This window comes from Lissotriton vulgaris, chromosome 6, assembly GCF_964263255.1.
Source record: "Lissotriton vulgaris chromosome 6, aLisVul1.2, whole genome shotgun sequence".
In the NCBI taxonomy this organism is placed as follows: Eukaryota; Metazoa; Chordata; class Amphibia; order Caudata; family Salamandridae; genus Lissotriton; species Lissotriton vulgaris.
In genome coordinates this window covers 1,678,503,149-1,678,521,780 of record NC_141694.1, presented here as the reverse complement: position 1 = coordinate 1,678,521,780, position 18,632 = coordinate 1,678,503,149, and the positions used below count along the sequence as shown (strand labels likewise).

The window sequence follows — 18,632 nt, the reverse complement described above, 5'->3', positions numbered from 1 at the left end:
TCAGCTACGGGGCTGTCCAACGCTACATCCAATTCTTCTGAGCAGAAGCTGCTGCATAGTCTCCAAAGAGCCGGAGCCTGCTGATCTTCATCAAATAATTAACAACTTGATACCTTCTGTAGAAGGAAGACTCTGACACCATGCAATGGTCCAGATATGAAGATATGGCAAGATGTGCGTGACCAGAACACGGGCCTGAGTGTACGTTAGTACAAGAGACAGGCCTGACCGCAGTATCACATCAGACCTTTAAGAATTTGGCTCTGCCTGTGCCTTGTGATGTATCCAATTAGGAGGATTTTCTTTCACCATTAGAAGTGGAAGGGTTTTCTCTCCAGGAAGTTGTTGAGGGTGAATCTTCCAGTATTCCTTAAAATTCCTATGCCTCGTTGATCACCTACAGGCTGGGATAGAGTTTCCACAGTTGTGAAAGTTGACTCAATGATGGCAAAGCTCGTCTCTCACGGATCTGCGGCATTTGAGAAACTCTCCCCCATCGTATCTAGTGAATAAAAGGATGGATGGAGGTGGCAATACTCCTCTGGGCAATAAAAGATACAATTAGGATAAATACCTATGGCCCATACACAGTGGAATCCTTTCTGAAGGATTTCTAGATTCTGCCATGAGCTATGAACAACACGACTGTAAGGACTCCGACGATAGGGTGAAGGAGGTGGTGTGAATATAGAAACTGCATTTAAGGCTAGGTCTTTGAGCGGCACAGCGCAACTGGCCCAAAGACACAAAGAACATGTCAATTCTCCTCTACCATCGTTGCTGCCAGTTCAAGTGAAGAACGGTTGACATGCCTCTGTGAATCAGTAGAGCTTGGCATTCTCTGCTGTCCTAGCCCAGTACATTAATGGGAGAGACTACCAGCCTCAGTTCTTCCCACAGCTGGTTCTAGTCCTCCTCTTATTGGGTATCCAGTATCTGCTGAACAAGAATACAGTAGTTCCAGAAGAATAATGGTAGAGGGGAACTTACTCTACTTAGTTATCAATAGGAGGGAAGAGGAATGGCTGTCCTATCGGTTCCCCGAGTCAAGGTACAGTTTATCAGAAGGAGATAGGACACTTGTGACCACTTATTCCAAGAGATTTGAAAAAGCCCTCATAAACGCTGCGTATCTCGAGAAGCGGTATATCTTATTCTCCGCCCCACGCGAGCGTTATGGCAACAGTCATTGGGCTTAGTCAGTCAGTGTCTTGCCAGCCTCACCCGAGGCGATCTCTGGTTTTTTCGTGGCAGTATCCAGAGAAAAGCGAGTTACCCCACAGAAGCTGAGTGATGAATAAAAAAGTGTGCAGGTGATTATAGGTTTTATTCAGTTCACTTGACCACTTATTAAAAATTATTCGGTATGCTCTGGGGATAATTAGGAATCCTTAGCATTGGTCAATTGGACAAAAAAATATAACGTCGACATGTTTCTGCTCTGTCGGCCCGAGGGTCTAAGAGCTTTCGTCAGGACAAATAAACAGGAAAACACAGAGTGATTAAAAAGTGATGCCACAATTATGACATAAAGGGACTCTATTATTTAATAGTCTTACCCTTGAAGGTTTTCAAATACCTAGGGATTTAAGAGAAATGTTAAAGAATGGGGGTAACTAATGGCCATTTTACTATTTCATATTAGAAAAGTGGTCTTTAAGACATGCATTGTGTCAATATGCTTATTGCATAATTTCTACAAACATTAGTGTAAGAAAACACACAACAAATATGACATTGTGGTGAGTTAAAACAAGGGGAAGAAACGGCGATATCACAGCAGTGCACAATTAAATTTATGGTAATGTAACACGACAACTGCATTTTTTTGTCTCTGAGAGGGCCCCTTTTGTTACATAACAATTGTCCGCTTTCTCTCTCCATGATTGAACATGGTGAAAACGCCATCGAAAGCGTGCTCCTAGCGTCCAGGAGGCAGAGCCAGCACAAGACGCGGAACACGCTTCGAGAGCGGGTGAGTGTTTCCACCTCTACCGCCGTGTATCAGGTACCGGCACACATCCTAATCACAACCCGTTTTTGATGTTTCTGCAGCCTGTATCCTCCTGCTGAAATGCGGTAGATTTCTTTTTAAGGTAAGACCTCTTCACGAGGTACAATGCCTATTTATGAATAAGAGCGACTTTGCATTTCCATCGTCCCTCGCTACAAAAGCGCTCTTAGTAAACTAATCGTGTTACATTACCATAAATTTAATTGTGCACTGCTGTGATATCGCCGTTTCTTCCCCTTGTTTTAACTCACCACAATGTCATATTTGTTGTGTGTTTTCTTACACTAATGTTTGTAGAAATTATGCAATAAGCATATTGACACAATGCATGTCTTAAAGACCACTTTTCTAATATGAAATAGTAAAATGGCCATTAGTTACCCCCATTCTTTAACATTTCTCTTAAATCCCTAGGTATTTGAAAACCTTCAAGGGTAAGACTATTAAATAATAGAGTCCCTTTATGTCATAATTGTGGCATCACTTTTTAATCACTCTGTGTTTTCCTGTTTATTTGTCCTGACGAAAGCTCTTAGACCCTCGGGCCGACAGAGCAGAAACATGTCGACGTTATATTTTTTTGTCCAATTGACCAATGCTAAGGATTCCTAATTATCCCCAGAGCATACCGAATAATTTTTAATAAGTGGTCAAGTGAACTGAATAAAACCTATAATCACCTGCACACTTTTTTATTCATCACTCAGCTTCTGTGGGGTAACTCGCTTTTCTCTGGATACTGCCACGAAAAAACCAGAGATCGCCTCGGGTGAGGCTGGCAAGACACTGACTGACTAAGCCCAATGACTGTTGCCATAACGCTCGCGTGGGGCGGAGAATAAGATATACCGCTTCTCGAGATACGCAGCGTTTATGAGGGCTTTTTCAAATCTCTTGGAATAAGTGGTCACAAGGGAACTTACTCTATCCTATTTCAAGTCTGTAAACTACCCGGAGAATACAAGTAGTGGATAGCAAGGCAGTAAATTGATTCATAATGCATCTTCACTTTACGATATTCCCATTACAGACCCTTGTGCCAGGTGGTTCGGTCAGAGGACATACTGGCTACCTAGACCTTACAAGACACTTACCTCCACATGGCCACTCATGCATATTCACATCAATATTTATGTTCTGGAGTAAACAAATAGAATTTCCATTCTTCGGTACTTCCTTTCGCTCTCATTCCAATGGATGCCACCAAGGGACTGGCTCATAAGGTGGATCAATTTCGGTACAATAAATATATATATTTCTGTTTGTTAAAAGGGAGGCAATGGCCAAGAAATGCCAACATCTTTGTTACCTTGGGCCCATGTGCACTGAAAAGCATTAACCTTGTCTAGTATGCCAATACGCCTCTTGCTTGGAATGGTTTGAGAACACGAGTTTGATATTTCCTGAAATCTAAAGCTCAGCATCCTAGCGTAAGCATCCCATTTATCTGTTGATGAAAGTACCCAATCCCTCTTTCTCGCCAGTTTGATTGGAAGATAATTGTTTATTGTGTTCAACCCAATGAATGGACCTATTTGCATCAGAAGAGAATCGAGAAGAGAATCGGGCAGAGGATGTAGCCTTACAGCTAGAGAGGTCAACCACGAACCTGGAGAACCGGGTTTGAGTATCGGCAACGACGCTCAACATCCTGTGATTCAGGCAAATCACTTAATCTCCCCGTGCCTAACATAAATAAATGTGTCCTTCTGTAACAAAACTGGTGCTCATGTAAATCGCTCCGATACCGGATTCCTCTGGTCTAGATCGCGCTATATAATACTCTAAAAAAAATAATTAAATATGCTGCCCATTTTCTCTACTGTCTCCGCAATCAGTGGAAGAGTCCAGCCCAAAAGCTGACTGCATCCTTTCGTCCATTACTTTTGGTCAGCAGGGTCATGTTACAGGTCCATGCAGAGAAGGGATAGGTTTTGCTAGTGATTTTGCTCTGGCTCCAAGGAACACGGTTTGCTCTGCTATAGAACCTAGCTCAAGGATCTCTTACAGTTTTGTGTCTCCCCTACAGCCAATTCACCATCTTCTTTTTTCCAGAATTCAGATATGCCTCTATCATAGAGTCAGGAAGCAAAAAAGATAACTGTATAGAGTAAGTGCTGTACCTGAAATGCAATCTCCAGTCCTGACGTCCCTCTACTCTTGGGCCTTTCCTGGACTAAACTATCAAGATTCATCCAGATGTGGTTATAGGGGTCTATGTCCCAGGTCATGTGAAGCTTCATCTGGTGTGATTTTTACATGGCAAAGACACAGGTTTGTCTTGGTATACAAAATGGGTACGAGAAAATTATAACAAAAGATATGAGAAGAACAAAAATACATAAAAAACAAGTAATTATGTTCTTTATAGTTTTTGTCCTTCTAAAAAAGGCAGTGGGCATAGTTACGATTAGGGCCAGCATGATCGGAAGAGGCATCTTAGCAATCATGAGGAATTGATGGAGGTTAGGGTGTATGTGGTATGGGAAGGTAGAGGGGTTTATGACTGAAATGGAAGCACAAACTTCAGGTGGATTTATATATATCTACCACTGCCTTAGAGACATTCAGATAAGATAAAAATAATGACTTTACTGTGCCAATGGAGTGTATCGTACACTCCAAAGCATGCCTTTAGCTAGTATTGTACACTCCAAAGCATGCCTTTAGCTAGTATTGTACACTCCAAAGCATGCTTTTAGCTAGAGTCCAGCGAGTTCAATCCACTACTCCCTATATATCTACATCTGTTACTTTGCTCCCCCTGCAACAACTTCTTGCACACTTTACATTGATGACTGGTGACCTTCAGAAATAATTTTTAAATCCAGTGACCCCCTTAATTGTAAGGTAGCAAGGGGTCACCTGGAGACATGGGAGGAGGTTCTATCTCATATCTTAGCACATGCCTCTGGATCTCAATCAGACATATCACCAGAAGCATCACTCACAATATCAGTTTCAGAAATCTGCCCAAAATTTGTTTCATTAATAATTTTTGAGAAGCTTATAAGTTGTGTGGAGAAATAAATATCATATGTTCACCAATTCGGGTTCACCTTCATCACCAAGATGTCTTTATAAGGTGAAAATGTTGCATAATCAACAAACCACAGTATAAAGTAATGTTAGATGACATTACCAGCCAGTAGTGAGGTTCTTTAATTTCGACTCCATCTTACATTCGCCGCCATTTTGTGTTGCCTTTACACAGACTGCTCGATGAACGAAGTGTCTCTGCCCTTTTGGACTGCAACGTGTCAAAAAAACCTCCGTCCTTGTTTTGAAACCAATCTCAGATACCGGCCGGCCTAACTAATCCTTGTCTGGACTACCTAATCCCCGTATCAACTATCTGTTAGCCTTTAGTATTCTTCTCTTGCCGTATCTTATCTTTTGGCCTTCGCTATTCTCTCCCTGTGTTTTCCCATTTCACAACCTTTCTTTTGAAGCATACAGACATGTCCTGCCATTGCAACACTGAACTATGGGTACCAGTATTGATTAACTCTGGGGGGCTGGATAACACAACATGTAAGCAGAGAGCATTCTGGTTGCACAACACCTTGTTTTCAAACTCTTCTGATTGGCTAAAACTTTGTGCATTGGGTGTATGTTTGTACAGATGTATTTTGGCTATAAAAGACTGTGAGCCACGGAGAAATTTGTCAGTCTACTGAGAACCTACTTGATGTACTTCTTGGACAACTGTGCTTAGATGCAGCTAATAAACTTGGTTTTCTACACCAACAGAATATTCCGTGTCTCTGTGCAACAAGGCAGGTGAACTCCAAGATTTCAGGCGTGCCCTGCGCCACCAGGCCCAAAGGCCCGGTTCTTCAGTAGTGATCAGAGGATTTGAGGGTATTGGGGATTTGATCTTAAAAGGGAGAGTATTGCATAGAGTTCTGCACACATTTTATAGACAAGGGTATTGGGGAGCTCCACCAGGACGGATGGAGGGGAAGTGATAGGCACACAGAGCTATTTGGCATAGTTAATTCTCTTTTAAAGATGTTGAACAGAAGTGCGGGCTGCGGTGCAACATGGCTTATACTAAATGTAAACAAAGCGTGATGGCGCAGTCAACACTGGACACACCACAGCATTTAATTTTACTTTGAGACATGCTGCATAGAATCCCGCGCTGCTGTGCAATAGTTTAACAAAAATACTGACAATGCCAATAGGTCTTGCATAGGCCAAACCTATTGGCTTTGACACTGCTAGTTAGTATACATGACAAAAACCGTATTGAAGCAGGAGTGTCGAAAGCCAAAAAGTACTGACTAAATGCCCAAGTGAGATACACAAGATATGGTGCCCTGGGAGAGACTGAAATGAATTAAGAGGAAGAGTAGTTTATAGGGGGTCTCAAGGTGGACTGGTAGATTGGCCAATGGGAAATTTATTGATGAGGTAAGAAGGGTACTACAAGAAGGGCAGGGAAGGATAAATAAGGGGAGCAGGAGAGTGAGTGAGATATTAGGAAATGAATGAACACATAATGTGTATCTTAGTTGAGAAACCAGTGGAAACCCCTTGATAGATATATTGGGCAAACACAGCATAAATTGCAAGGCATAGTGACCTTGCAGGAACGTGCGGGTGGAGGAAGCACATGAGTATGTCTCTGAATCTGGCGTAATATAGGGTAGAGGTAAGAGTGGAGGAACGAGCATCCAAAATGCCAATCACCTAACGAAGACAACATCTACAGCTTCAAAAACCCTCCACGAGTTTCCTTGGGGAAAGTTAGACAGCATTATAGAGCAATAAGAGATCTGATGAATAACCTGAGATGGAACATGATAAACCATTCAGACGACTCTACCCAGCACAGTCATGAGTGTGCTCTTCATTCTCGTTACTGATGGGCCGGAGAAAGGCTAGAAGTGGGCCTACATCAAAGCAACAACCAAAGATGGTGCACAATGCGCTCTTGTACATGGGCAAATGCACTTCCCCACCACTTCCCCACCACTAACTCTGGGTGCATAGTCTACAGTGAAATGTTCTAAGGAATAGGCTTTCTAGACCCCCGGGCACTAAAGATTTTGGCAATGTGGGAACACAAGGTAGATGGCCAGTTGGACGGCAACCACCACGCAACCCACTAAGCCGTACTTGAGTGTGATGTGTTTCAGGTAACGATCATTAATATGAAATATCGCAGGGATAATTAGCGAAACCCAAACCCTCTTTCACATTAGAAGGCCACAGTCACGAATCCTAGGAAACAATGGGTATATTTAAAAAGATTTATTTTAAAATCAAAATAACATAAGAGAGCACACAAAATGTGCAATAACTGTTATAAAGACAAACAGAAATGCAGCTGCTATGTTTACGAGTAATGCAAACATTGATTTGTGAACTAGAAATAAAATAATATACCCTACCCAACAATACAATGCAACAGAATATGTGTTCAATTATGATATTGTTAAGTCCATGTCACTTTAAGGATTAGAGCTGGTGCACTTACCTAGAGCAGCTAAAAGGAATAACAAAGTGGATACTGCGGCCGTGCCATAAAACATGATGCTGATATTGTGTCCCATCAGACTGACGTCATCGGGTGTGTTTGGAACTAAAACAGGCGGCAGAAGGAAGCCAACAGCGGTGCCCAGCTGAAACATAAAATGGAACATCGCGTGAGCACGAGCACTCAAGAAGACCACTTCATACAGGGCGATCAAGCAGCAATTGTAAAGGAAAGCATTCAGTGGGAAGAGCAGAGAACGAATGCTGCTTTTCATCTCGTTTACATTGCAATATTTATCCTGAAGAGCTCGTTCTGAACCCCATTGGAAGAGGATCTCAAAATCACAAATATCCAGCATCAGAACTACAACAACTTCTGTAGTTAATCTGACTCTCGACATTCACAGGCACACTCTTTCCAAAAGATCCTTGCATTCCTGGGAAGAGATTGGTGTGGTTATCGCCTCGGGCCATATGTATCAAAGTTCCGTTTTGCGAATTCTAAATAGCGATTGTTAAGGAATCGCTATTTAGAAATCGCAAAACGGGATGTATGTAAATAATCTTCTTCGAATTCACAAATAAAGAATATTTTCCCATGCATTCCTATGGGCCAGGAGGCCCATAGGAATGATTGTGAAATGCATTTCATTTTGCGATTCGCAATTTGCTATTCGCAAAATGAGATTGATTTCATGGGTGTAGGGGTGTCTCAAGGACAACCTGCTGCACCCCTGAAATCAGCATGTGTGTGCATATGGCGCACATACATGCCCTATGGGCATGTATGTGCGTCACATGCTACATTAAAAAATGCCAATTAGTGCATTTTTAAAAGAAATCGCAATTTACCACCAACTGAAAGTTGGTGGTAAATTGCGATTTCTTAAGCTAAATTCGCTATAGTAAAATGCTTCATACATAGCATTTAAGGAATCGCAAAATTGCAATTCCTTAAATGCTATAGCAAAATAAGGAATCGCAAATTTTTGCGATTCCTTAAGATGCGATTTTTTAATACATATCAAAAAATGCAAAACAGCCTTTTGCGATTCGCAAAAGCCGGAATTCGATACATATGGCCCATAGGCAGAACACCGAGTCCTGTTACAATTACCCACTGTGCTACTCATAGCAGTGAATAACCAGATTCCGAATCGGATGTTCACGCTAGTGACGGTCGGTGAAAGCCATGGAAAACAAAGCAATAATGGATGAAAACTGCAGAGAATCAACAATTTAGTTCTAAGCTTTGGGTATCAAGAGCTCTGCATTACCACTACCAGCTCACCCTTTTTTCGGTCTGGGCCAACTGGTATTATTGTTTCAAAAGATACAAATAATAGACTTTGCTACTCCAAGGAGATTATATATACATCTCATCTCATACTTTTGGCAGTGTGGTGTGTCATTTTATCTCCTTCTGGGTGCTTGCAATGCATGAGGGGCTATTTTACATCTCAAAAGTACTCTGATTCCTCATACACTAATTCTTTATCTCATATGCACATTGTATACAGAAATAAGAATTTTTTTTTTCACTGCAGCAGACTTGTCAGTCAGGGGTCGAATGCAAACTATTGGTTGTAACAATGCTTGTTGATCCTCTTGTAGGTAAAATGTCACTGTTTGCTAAAGAGAATAGCTTAACGTGCATCTGTGAGTGACGTCAAAGGTGACTAATCATATCATTCAAGTGAGTTCTAGGAAATAAATCTTTTCTTTTCAGGAAGGGTTTGCCAACCATGCAGGCAGTCACACTACAGAAAATGGACAGAAGTAACACAGTTTTCTTATATAAAAAAATACAGATGTTTCACTGTATTAATGTTCATTAATTATGGAGAAACTCTAAGCTAAGACACATTTCAGATCATCGATGTTCATAGGAATAGGTGATACATGCTGAAGGTAGTTGAATCTTTTGTTCCTGTAACAGGGTGATGGGAAAACAAAGACATGGCCCTGTTTTTTTCTCGCCCAGCTCTGTGTACTTTAGGCTACCATGTGCCAGGACACATTCCCTTGAACAAAGGGTGTAGGAGTACTGACAAGCATTAGGTTTGTACTGGAAGGGGGCCTTTGAGGACAAAATTGAGACCGTAATACTTTGACCACTTTGTATGTGTGCTGTATACTGCAGCACTCGTGCAAAGGTGGAGACTTGTAAAACGTGGTCCACGGTTGCGCATGCCTCTAAGAGGCGTACTTTTTGGTACAAATGCCTGCCTACAACTTGGACCATCCATACACCACCCATGGCACGCCCCCTTGATGCAAAGTAGAGCTAAGTAGTAGATAGCCAAACTGTGAATTACTTAATGCAACTTTCCAATGCAACTCATGATTTGTGTTGGAAAGTAAATCCTACCACAACACTTTGCACTGGGTTTGCCTAACTTTTGCAATGCAAACCCAATGCAAAGTGTTAGTAAAGCTGAACATTAGTAAATTAGAAAAAAACAAGTGCCGTCAAATATATATTTTAGTAATTTGGAAATCAGATTACCTAGTGCAAAAAAGAAGTTTCTATTAGAAGGACGCACTCCAGAACTCAGGATTAATCACTCAGGAACAATTTTAAAAAAAAAGAAAAGAGGGAATTAATAAGGTAAAATTAAGAAAGGTTGGGAACGTCATTCCCAATAGATCGCTCCCACTTCAACAACTGTTTTGCGTACACAGTACCACAAATGTTCCCTCTTTTTGAGCAAGCTTTCCTGTTCTCGTTGCAAGGTTTTTTCCGGGCAAAATAGAAAAAGGAACAAATTCCGATGAGCAATACATTTTGCAATAACTGAAATCCCTTTTGGTATTTACAAGGAGTTTTGAATAAGGCACTAAGTGTCTTTTCATAGATCCCACCCGACATTGTTTGAATTTCCCTGCAGCTCTTGCGCATTGCTCGGATCTGCTGACGGTGAAATGAAACAACGCTGCAAAGAACATCTCTATTGTCACCATCAACACCACCCATGATAACATCAAATATAGGGGCATCGGCAAAACATCAACAGTGACGACACTGTATACATCACAGACGATACCAACCAATATTGGCCACAAAGTGCACACATACTTTTAACTGTGGTGAAGTGAGGCCACTCTTATCTGTACTGCACTACAAATCAAACAGAAACTGTACTTTTGTTCCAGATCAGAGTAAATGTGCTGCAATAAATCTCTGCCCTGCCCTAACCTGCTCTCTCTTCCTTCACCCCAGTCATGTTATATTTAGTGCTTTAACTTCCACTTAGAACAGAGTTCAATCTCAGCAACACAGAATGTTCTTACTATTAAGGTTACTGGATCATTCCTTGCCAACAAGAACCCAAAGCTGTGCTGTCCTATTACAATACAATGAGTTCAGGTAGGGGAGTTCAAATGGATCAACTCAAGACAACCAGGAGTACAACTCCCAGAATGCCGTAGGCTGTTAAACGAAAAGCCAGGGCTGGAGCATCGATTCTTATGTTACATGGAGTCCTCTGGGTAAACCCTGCATCAAACAGCTGACAGAATCTGACTCTTTTTTTTATGTAAAACGTTTTATTGAGGTTTACTCAGTCAAACAAGAAAACAACCCACCTGAAGCGTGATGCAACCGCGTCATCTCATAAACGTATCAGATATCAACAATAGTTCGACAATATATGCATTCGGGCAGACTGATCCCCACAATTTACAGCTAGAATGGCAGAGGTGAGAGCCCTTGCCTTCTACTCATGAAAGTGGTCTGTAATATTTACCTTTTTGGAAGCTGGCAGCCAAACTCGCTTGATTTCCAAAGGTAATCTCAGCTGATTCTCAGGCTAGTGGCAGCGCCTGGGGTCGGTTTGGAGGGTCCCGGTCACTGTGTTGGAGAGCTGCTACGTGGTGGGAGTGTGTGATTTTACTCCACTGGACTTTCTTAAAAAAACGGCGATTTTACCGAAATTGTAATTTTAAAGTGCACTAACCTGCTTTTTGTTGTGCAGGGTCCCACTAACACCCCTGCTCCTCCATTGCCCTCCCTCGTGAATTCCAGCCGGTCTCTCGGGGCCGAGAGGAGAGGGCGAGCCGCCATCTTGGGGAGGGGTGTCCCACGAGCCTGGCCGGAGTTAGCGGTCCAGTGCTCGCGTGGGAAAGACTATAATTGGCAATGTGTTTCTGGAAGCGCAGCGGACGAGCGCAGCGGGCGCGCCGGTGGCGCGCCGAAGGCGCGCCTAAGGCAAGCCCGTCTGCGCCCGTCCGCGGCCAGACGGGGCTAGGGGCACGTCCTTATGCCCGCCGATTCATCTATTCTGCCAATGATCTTGTGGCATTACAGGGCCAGTGGCCTTTGGCGGATGCCACTATTGCTGATATTGAATCTCTTGGTCTTAGTCCCTCTACTCACGAGCCAGTCCCTGCCCACTTGGCCCCTTCTATTCGTTGCTCGACCCAGCTGCCTCCCGGCCTTAATGCCTCGCCATTCCGCCCTTTATCCATTTTTTTACTTAATACGAGGTCGGCGGTTAGGCACTGCCAGGACCTGTTTGTCCTGCTTGAGGTACAGAAGCCAGATATATTATTTCTGACCGAGACCTGGTTTAGCGAATCGTCCCTGCCCTCTCTATTGGCTACCCTTCCTCCATCCTATGTTGCCCTACGCTCAGATCGTCCGGCTGGCAAAGCGGGGGGTGGAGTGGCTATTATTGCCCGGTCTGACCTTAACATGCAACTACTCCCATCACCCCCGATTATTCCCACAGATCATCTTGTAGTTTCTTTTCCTACTTTATCTCCCCCTCTTACCTGTCTATTGGTATATCGTCCGCCCCAGCTGTCACCTTTATTTTTGCCCTCCATACAGGATCTGTTGGCCACCTTAGTGGTCAACCATGCCTCGGTCCTTGTACTTGGGGACTTTAATTACTGGCCCACTGACGCTCAAGAATGTACTTCTTCTAAACAGTTCTCTGAACTTCTTTTGGCCTTGAACTTGGTCTCCCACGTCCAAGTTCCTACACACAAACATGGTCACGTGTTGGACCAGGTCTGGTCCCTCAATTGTTCTATTTCATCCATTTCTGTTTCCCCTTGTCCGTGGTCGGATCACTTTTTAGTTGCCTTTTCCCTCCATTACAGGTCAGCGGCGAAAGTTCCATTAGCCAAAAACACCTGGGCACGTAACTGGGGTCGTGCTGACCTCCAGTCTTTGTCATCCTCCCTACTGGACTCCTCGCCTAAGCTGACAGGCCTCTCCTCTTCATCCCAAGCCGCCATCCTTAACACCTGGCTTGCCAGGGGATGCGACTTGGTAGCTCCCCTACGTCGGATATCAACTAGACGTCCCAACGAATCCAATCGCTGGTTTAACGAAGAGTTAAAGGAGAAGAAGCTTGCTCTTAGGCGAGCAGAGAGGCTGTGGAGAAGGGAATACTGTCCTACATTGAAAGTTAGATACACCATCCTCCTGGGAGAGTATAAGAGAGCTATACTCGATGTAAAGACTGCTTATTTTTCCGCCAAAATTTTGGTGGCAGAAAACAAACCCAGAGAGATTTTCTCCATAGTTCATGACCTGGCCTACTCGGACAGGGCATCTCTCAAACCCCTGCCTACTCAACATTTATGTGATTCCCTTAATTCTTATTTTTTGGATAAAATAACCAACATTAAACTAAATATTCCTCCTCCTTCCCCGGCCTTCGTTGATCCTTCCCCCCCTATTGCCCGGTCTTCCCTCACTTCCATTCCTCCGCTCACTGAGGATGCGTTTCTGGCCATTCTCCCAAAAGTTAAATCGGGCTCTCCGACGGACGTCTGTCCAGCCCGCATCCTCAAACACATTTATACTGTTTGTCCCTTGCCCCCTCTTACTTTTCTTAACAATTCCTTGACTCAAGGGGTGGTGACTCCTTCCCTAAAATCTGCCACTATAGTGCCGATCCTCAAGAAAACGGGGGCTGACCCTTCCGCTCCAGCCAATTATCGTCCAATCTCGTTGCTGCCCTACCTGGGCAAGGTGCTGGAGCGGTATGTAACAACGATTTTCAGCTCCTTCATTGAGGAGAACGGCGCCTTAGCGCCCCGACAAGCAGGATTCCGACCAAGACACTCCACGGAGTCCGTTGTGGTGTCGGTCCTTAACAACCTTAGGGAGGGAGCAGACCAAAACCATCATCAGGCCCTGGTGCTCCTCGATCTCTCCGCCGCCTTCGACACGGTGGACCATTCCATCTTGTTGTCCCGTGTCGGAGCGGCGGGAATCGGGGGCTCGGCCTTGGTCTGGCTCTCCTCCTTTTTAAGGGATCGCACCCAGGCGGTCCGGCTGGGAGACTTTTCGGCTACCTCATTACCTGTCACTTGTGGTGTTCCTCAGGGCTCTTCTCTTTCCCCTCTCTTGTTTAATCTCTACATCTGTCCTTTGATTTTTGCTCTGCAGCAGCTGGAGGTCACCGTTTTTAATTATGCGGATGACCTCCAGCTTATCTTCAATCTTTCCTCTTCTTCTCATTCTATTTCTAATTTTCAGTCAGTTATGGTTTTCATCAGGGACTGGATGAATCACAACCACCTAAAGTTGAACCCGGACAAGACCGAGTTGGTCCTCACGGGTGGTTGCTCCAGTCCCTGGAATTCTCTATTCTGGCCTTCTTCTTTTGGGCCCCCTCCTTCCCCTTCTGCCTCAGTCAAGACATTAGGTGTCACGCTCAATAATCAACTCACTCTTCACTCACAAGTCAGTCATGTGGTTTCTTCTTGCTTTCTCACACTTCGCACTATTCGCACTGTTTCCCGTTTTTTTTCTTTTCCGGCACTCAAGTTGATTATGTCCGCTCTTGTTGTCTCCCGGCTGGACTACGCGAATGCCCTGTACAACGGCATTCCAGCGTATAGCCTACGGAAACTCCAGCTGGTTCAAAACCAGGCAGCCCGACTTATTCATGGCCTTTCCCGTTCGCATCACTGCACTCCTCTTCTAAAAGCACTTCATTGGTTGCCCGTCAAAGAGAGGGCCTTGTTTAAGTTGGGTTGCATGGTTTTCCACTCACGGCGGGGCTTGGCTCCCGCCTTCATTTCTTCTATGATTAGGGAGTATATCCCCACTCGAGAGCTTCGCTCTTCGTCTCAGTCCTTGTTGGTGGTCCCCCGCTTTAAGCGCAAGAAGTGGGGCGGGTCGAACTTTTCCACGCTGGCACCCACCTTTTGGAACTCTTTACCGGACCACCTAAGACTGGCAACACACTACCTTCCTTTTCGGAAAGACCTCAAAACTTTTCTTTTCAAACAGGCCTTTCCTCTGTGATATGCTCTCACTTTTCTTTAGGTCCACCAGTCGTCTGGTATGGTAGTCACGCTTCCCCATTGTCACCCTGCCCTCCACAGCGCCAAGAAACTGCTAGTGAATGTTGCGCTTAATAAATATTTTAAATTTAAAAAATTTAATTTTAATCAAAACTGAGACTAAAAAAGCACAATTCTGCCCAAGTGCTCCCATGTCCTTAAATTCCCATCTCTGTAACCTTTGGCTGATTCACTGTCAGTTCACATGCACAACATATCACCATGAGTCCATGCATGCCTTTGCTTGAAGAGCTTCCCAAAAATGTAATGTTTTGAACATCTTTACCTGTAGCTTTTAAAAATGTAAGAGGAAGGAACCCTTTGCCAGGTGCAAAGCGTTTTTATGGAGAGCATAAAATGTTTCAGCATAAAAGTTAAGAGAAGACAAATATAGGGATTAGAAAAGAGGACATTACTGACTCTCTCAGCGTTTCCTTATGATCCTGTTCGAACAGCTGCATAACATTTTGATGCAACCCAGGTATGTGTCTGCTGCCTATAGTTTACTGTGCATTTTTCATCATTTCTATACACATGCATGCATTCACTTCTTGATATAGCTCAATCTCTTTCTTAAATCCTTGGCAAGCACTGAACGCCTCATAGATCTCCTAAATTAATGTATGTATTGGCAGCACCAAGAAGGCAGATTATTTATGTCTCAGGTATGCTAACATTCTGTGCTTTAACATATGTCCCTGGGTAATCCCATCTTTTTTTAAAGATATCCATGAACATTTGTGAGGCTTCAATATGAATCAATTGGAAGGTTTTAATCCCAACTGTACCTGTAGCTTAACTTGATTTCTAACACATGCTGGACCCATTAAACCCACTGGTGAGTCTCCAATTAACCGCAGCTTTTCTTCTCTTTAGCTCGAATCAGGCGTCTGGGTACACCAGCACTCTCATCCAATCGCACAAAGCCTCTTTCTGATACCCTCTTTATCATCTGCAATTCCCCAGCACCACCCTCTCTGTTAAAGCTCTCTTCTATGTACAGTCCTCTTGTCTTGTGTACAGCCAGAAGACCTCTCTGAGAAATAATTCCAGTCAACAAACTTACAAAAACACCCAAAAAAAGGTACAGAAAACTTGGACTTGCTATTTAGTGTTTAGATCAAAGTGTTTGATCTGATCTTCCACCATGCAATACAACGCATGCAATATAATGGGGTATACGATTATATGTGATGGAGTGTTGTTGATCCTACGGATGAAGGCACATCCGTCGTCGTCCATCAAGTCTTAACTTTCCATTCAGGAAGTTCATCATTAGAGTTCTCAGTTCTTCAGTTACCTCCATTAATCCTGATGTGTTAAAACAAGCGCTTTGGTCGCCTATAAAGCATTTTACACCCTATCCATCTTGGTTTCCAGATTACAGATGGTACCTGCAGAGCCATTGAGATATTAAAAGACATCAGCAGCGGACTCTGGTCCGGTACGATTTCTAGAGCCTGTTTTCTGCTCTTGCACACAAAAATCACAGCCTCCAACCTGTACACCATGTCTATCACTAAAGGTCCCATATGGTCATGGTTCTTGCTGAGGGCCTTCTCCCTTCATTAACCCCTGCTTCTCATATGCTCTGCTCTCAGTATTCATCTGATCTTACAGAATTCCGCTCTGCTTGGTTTGTAGCACATGTATCCGAAAAACAAAGGCTCACAAGGTACCAGGCCTAAAAATATATTCAAGAACAACAATATTTCTCTTCGGCAATATAAGAATATTTAATAATTTGTAAGCACAATGGCATATGGAACTGAGGTAGGATGCCGAAGGAGAAACTTTATACAGAGCACAATAAAGAGATCTTACTTTGTCCACGAGAACTATTTTTGTTGAATATATGGTTTGTCGCACAGGCAACAACCTAGTCTGGGACCTCTACAATATTGTCTTCCCTGAATGAGTTCTGTCTGCAAAGGAGTGTTGGCAGGATGGGAGGAAAGGACTAATTTCCAAGCTCGTGTTAGAGGGTTCCCTCAAAGTCCTGATGTGCCAACTAGTTTCGTTAGGAGTGTCTTTCCCGCTGGACTAACAGTCAATATCTGAAAATATATCTCACACACCGCATCTGCTGTAATAATAGTTTCATACAGTAGGCCTCTCCTAATATTCAAGTTTCACATTGATTACCACTGCAGCAGTGACCAGAAGCTGGCATGATTCAGGACAAGAAAGGCTCAGTGTGCACATTGTGAATTCGCATTCCATGAACCCACTCCTCTTCAGTTTCTCTCTGCTATCTCAGTATGTGGGAGGTTTGCTTTGTTTGCTAAACCTTTCACTACAAAATCTCACGCCAGAGTAGATACAGTCACATGACTCCATTGTCACATTCTGTAAGACATTCCTTGACGTCAGCGAGTACTTGTAAAACATATCTTTCTTTCCCACCAATGATTCAGGCTGCTTCTTAACTAGGAAACGTTAACTTGTCAACACAGCCTGAAGTCAGCTCCCTTGACAAACACACTATCTGGTTCTTTTGTAAGAAAGGAATCTGGTGGAAGTCCTTGTGCTTTGTAATCCATGCTAATGTAACTGGATCGGGGGGTAAAATTCCCAGTTTAAGTAAAACTTTATTAAAGTTAATAGAAACTATAAAATCACAACAAAAGCTCATACAAACAGTTTAGACCTTGAGGTTAAAGAGAGATGAACATTTTTACCGGGGAAGGATCGCGTGTTACATTCCCAAATTCCCAGTCTAAAAACCACATTAGGAAATTAGAACACAATATTTTTTTTTATTTTTTTTATTTATTTATTTATTTTATTTTAATTTTTTAATTTAAACTGGATAACCTTTACCGCCCAGGTCGTTGAACCAACATGTACTGTCTCCTACACGAAATTCAATCACTATCGCTCTTAGTGTTATATTTGTCTCATCCGCACAAACCCACTTCTGTCAGCCAAAAGATCAATACAGATTTTTCTCATCGTAGTATTTAACTCTGTCCATGTTCCTTTCCCCACATAAATTACTGAGACCCTATTCCGCTACTCCCTTATTTTGAGAGCAAAAAACATATTTACTTCACCCAAGCTTTCCAGGGTGGCTTCCAGATTTCAACCCTTCAGCCTATTTGTCCCTCTGCACTGGCACACCCTTTCTGGTGACATGGGAGCCACCATCTCTCTCAAAGTTCACGACGGTTTTCAAAGCTCATTGCCTTCAAAGAGAATTCTCTGGGAAATCACGAGTATACTCAGCTCCATCCAATTATGAACATGGCTGCCCTTACGCCAAAAAGAATGGCACATAATGTGTAATATATATCATACAAATTTAACATTCACACACGCTTCTAGGTCATATTCTTTGTCTCTATGCAGCAAATGCTAACCATTACAATTTCCCACTATGTAAGCATGCAGTTACATAGCATGCATGTGCTCAATTACCATGTTTTAAGTCCAGCGTACAGACAGCTATAGCTGTGAGAGGAAGGCCACATGCTATTAATATACTACTAGATACATACAGCATAGACATGCAGTACAGAGTGGGATCTTGGTCATCCCAGTTAAACCACTGGAGGTTGACATTGCTTAAGGATTGCCATTGGACTGACAGGCTGTCCTTAAAGCCATGGCATTTTGAGGAAGCTTACGAGCTTTGTGGTGGAATTTAATTAGTGCCTCGTGGTCATCTCTATGTATCCCTGCCCCCACTCTCTGTGACCTCCCGAGTTACCCCAATGCACGATGTAGAGTCTAGCGCTGCCTTCTGCCACCACTTGGGCATTTGGCTTTGTCAGTGCTCATTAAATTATGTCACAAGAACAATAGAAACAAGGATCCA

The 18,632-nt window shown here is 43.2% G+C and overlaps 1 protein-coding gene across 2 annotated transcripts in view; it reads right to left on the bottom strand.

Moving 5' to 3' along the window:
• Positions 1 to 18,632, bottom strand: part of FLVCR1 (FLVCR choline and heme transporter 1) — a 163,967-nt gene that overhangs the window by 106,473 nt on the left and 38,862 nt on the right. For both annotated transcript variants that reach the window (XR_015296689.1, XM_086927868.1), the window contains exon 2: positions 7,503 to 7,647. Coding sequence is in view for 1 of the 2 variants with exons in the window: in XM_086927868.1 (XP_086783994.1) it covers positions 7,503 to 7,647 (145 nt within the window). In the remaining variant the exon portion in view is untranslated. The remainder of the gene's footprint in view (positions 1 to 7,502; positions 7,648 to 18,632) is intronic.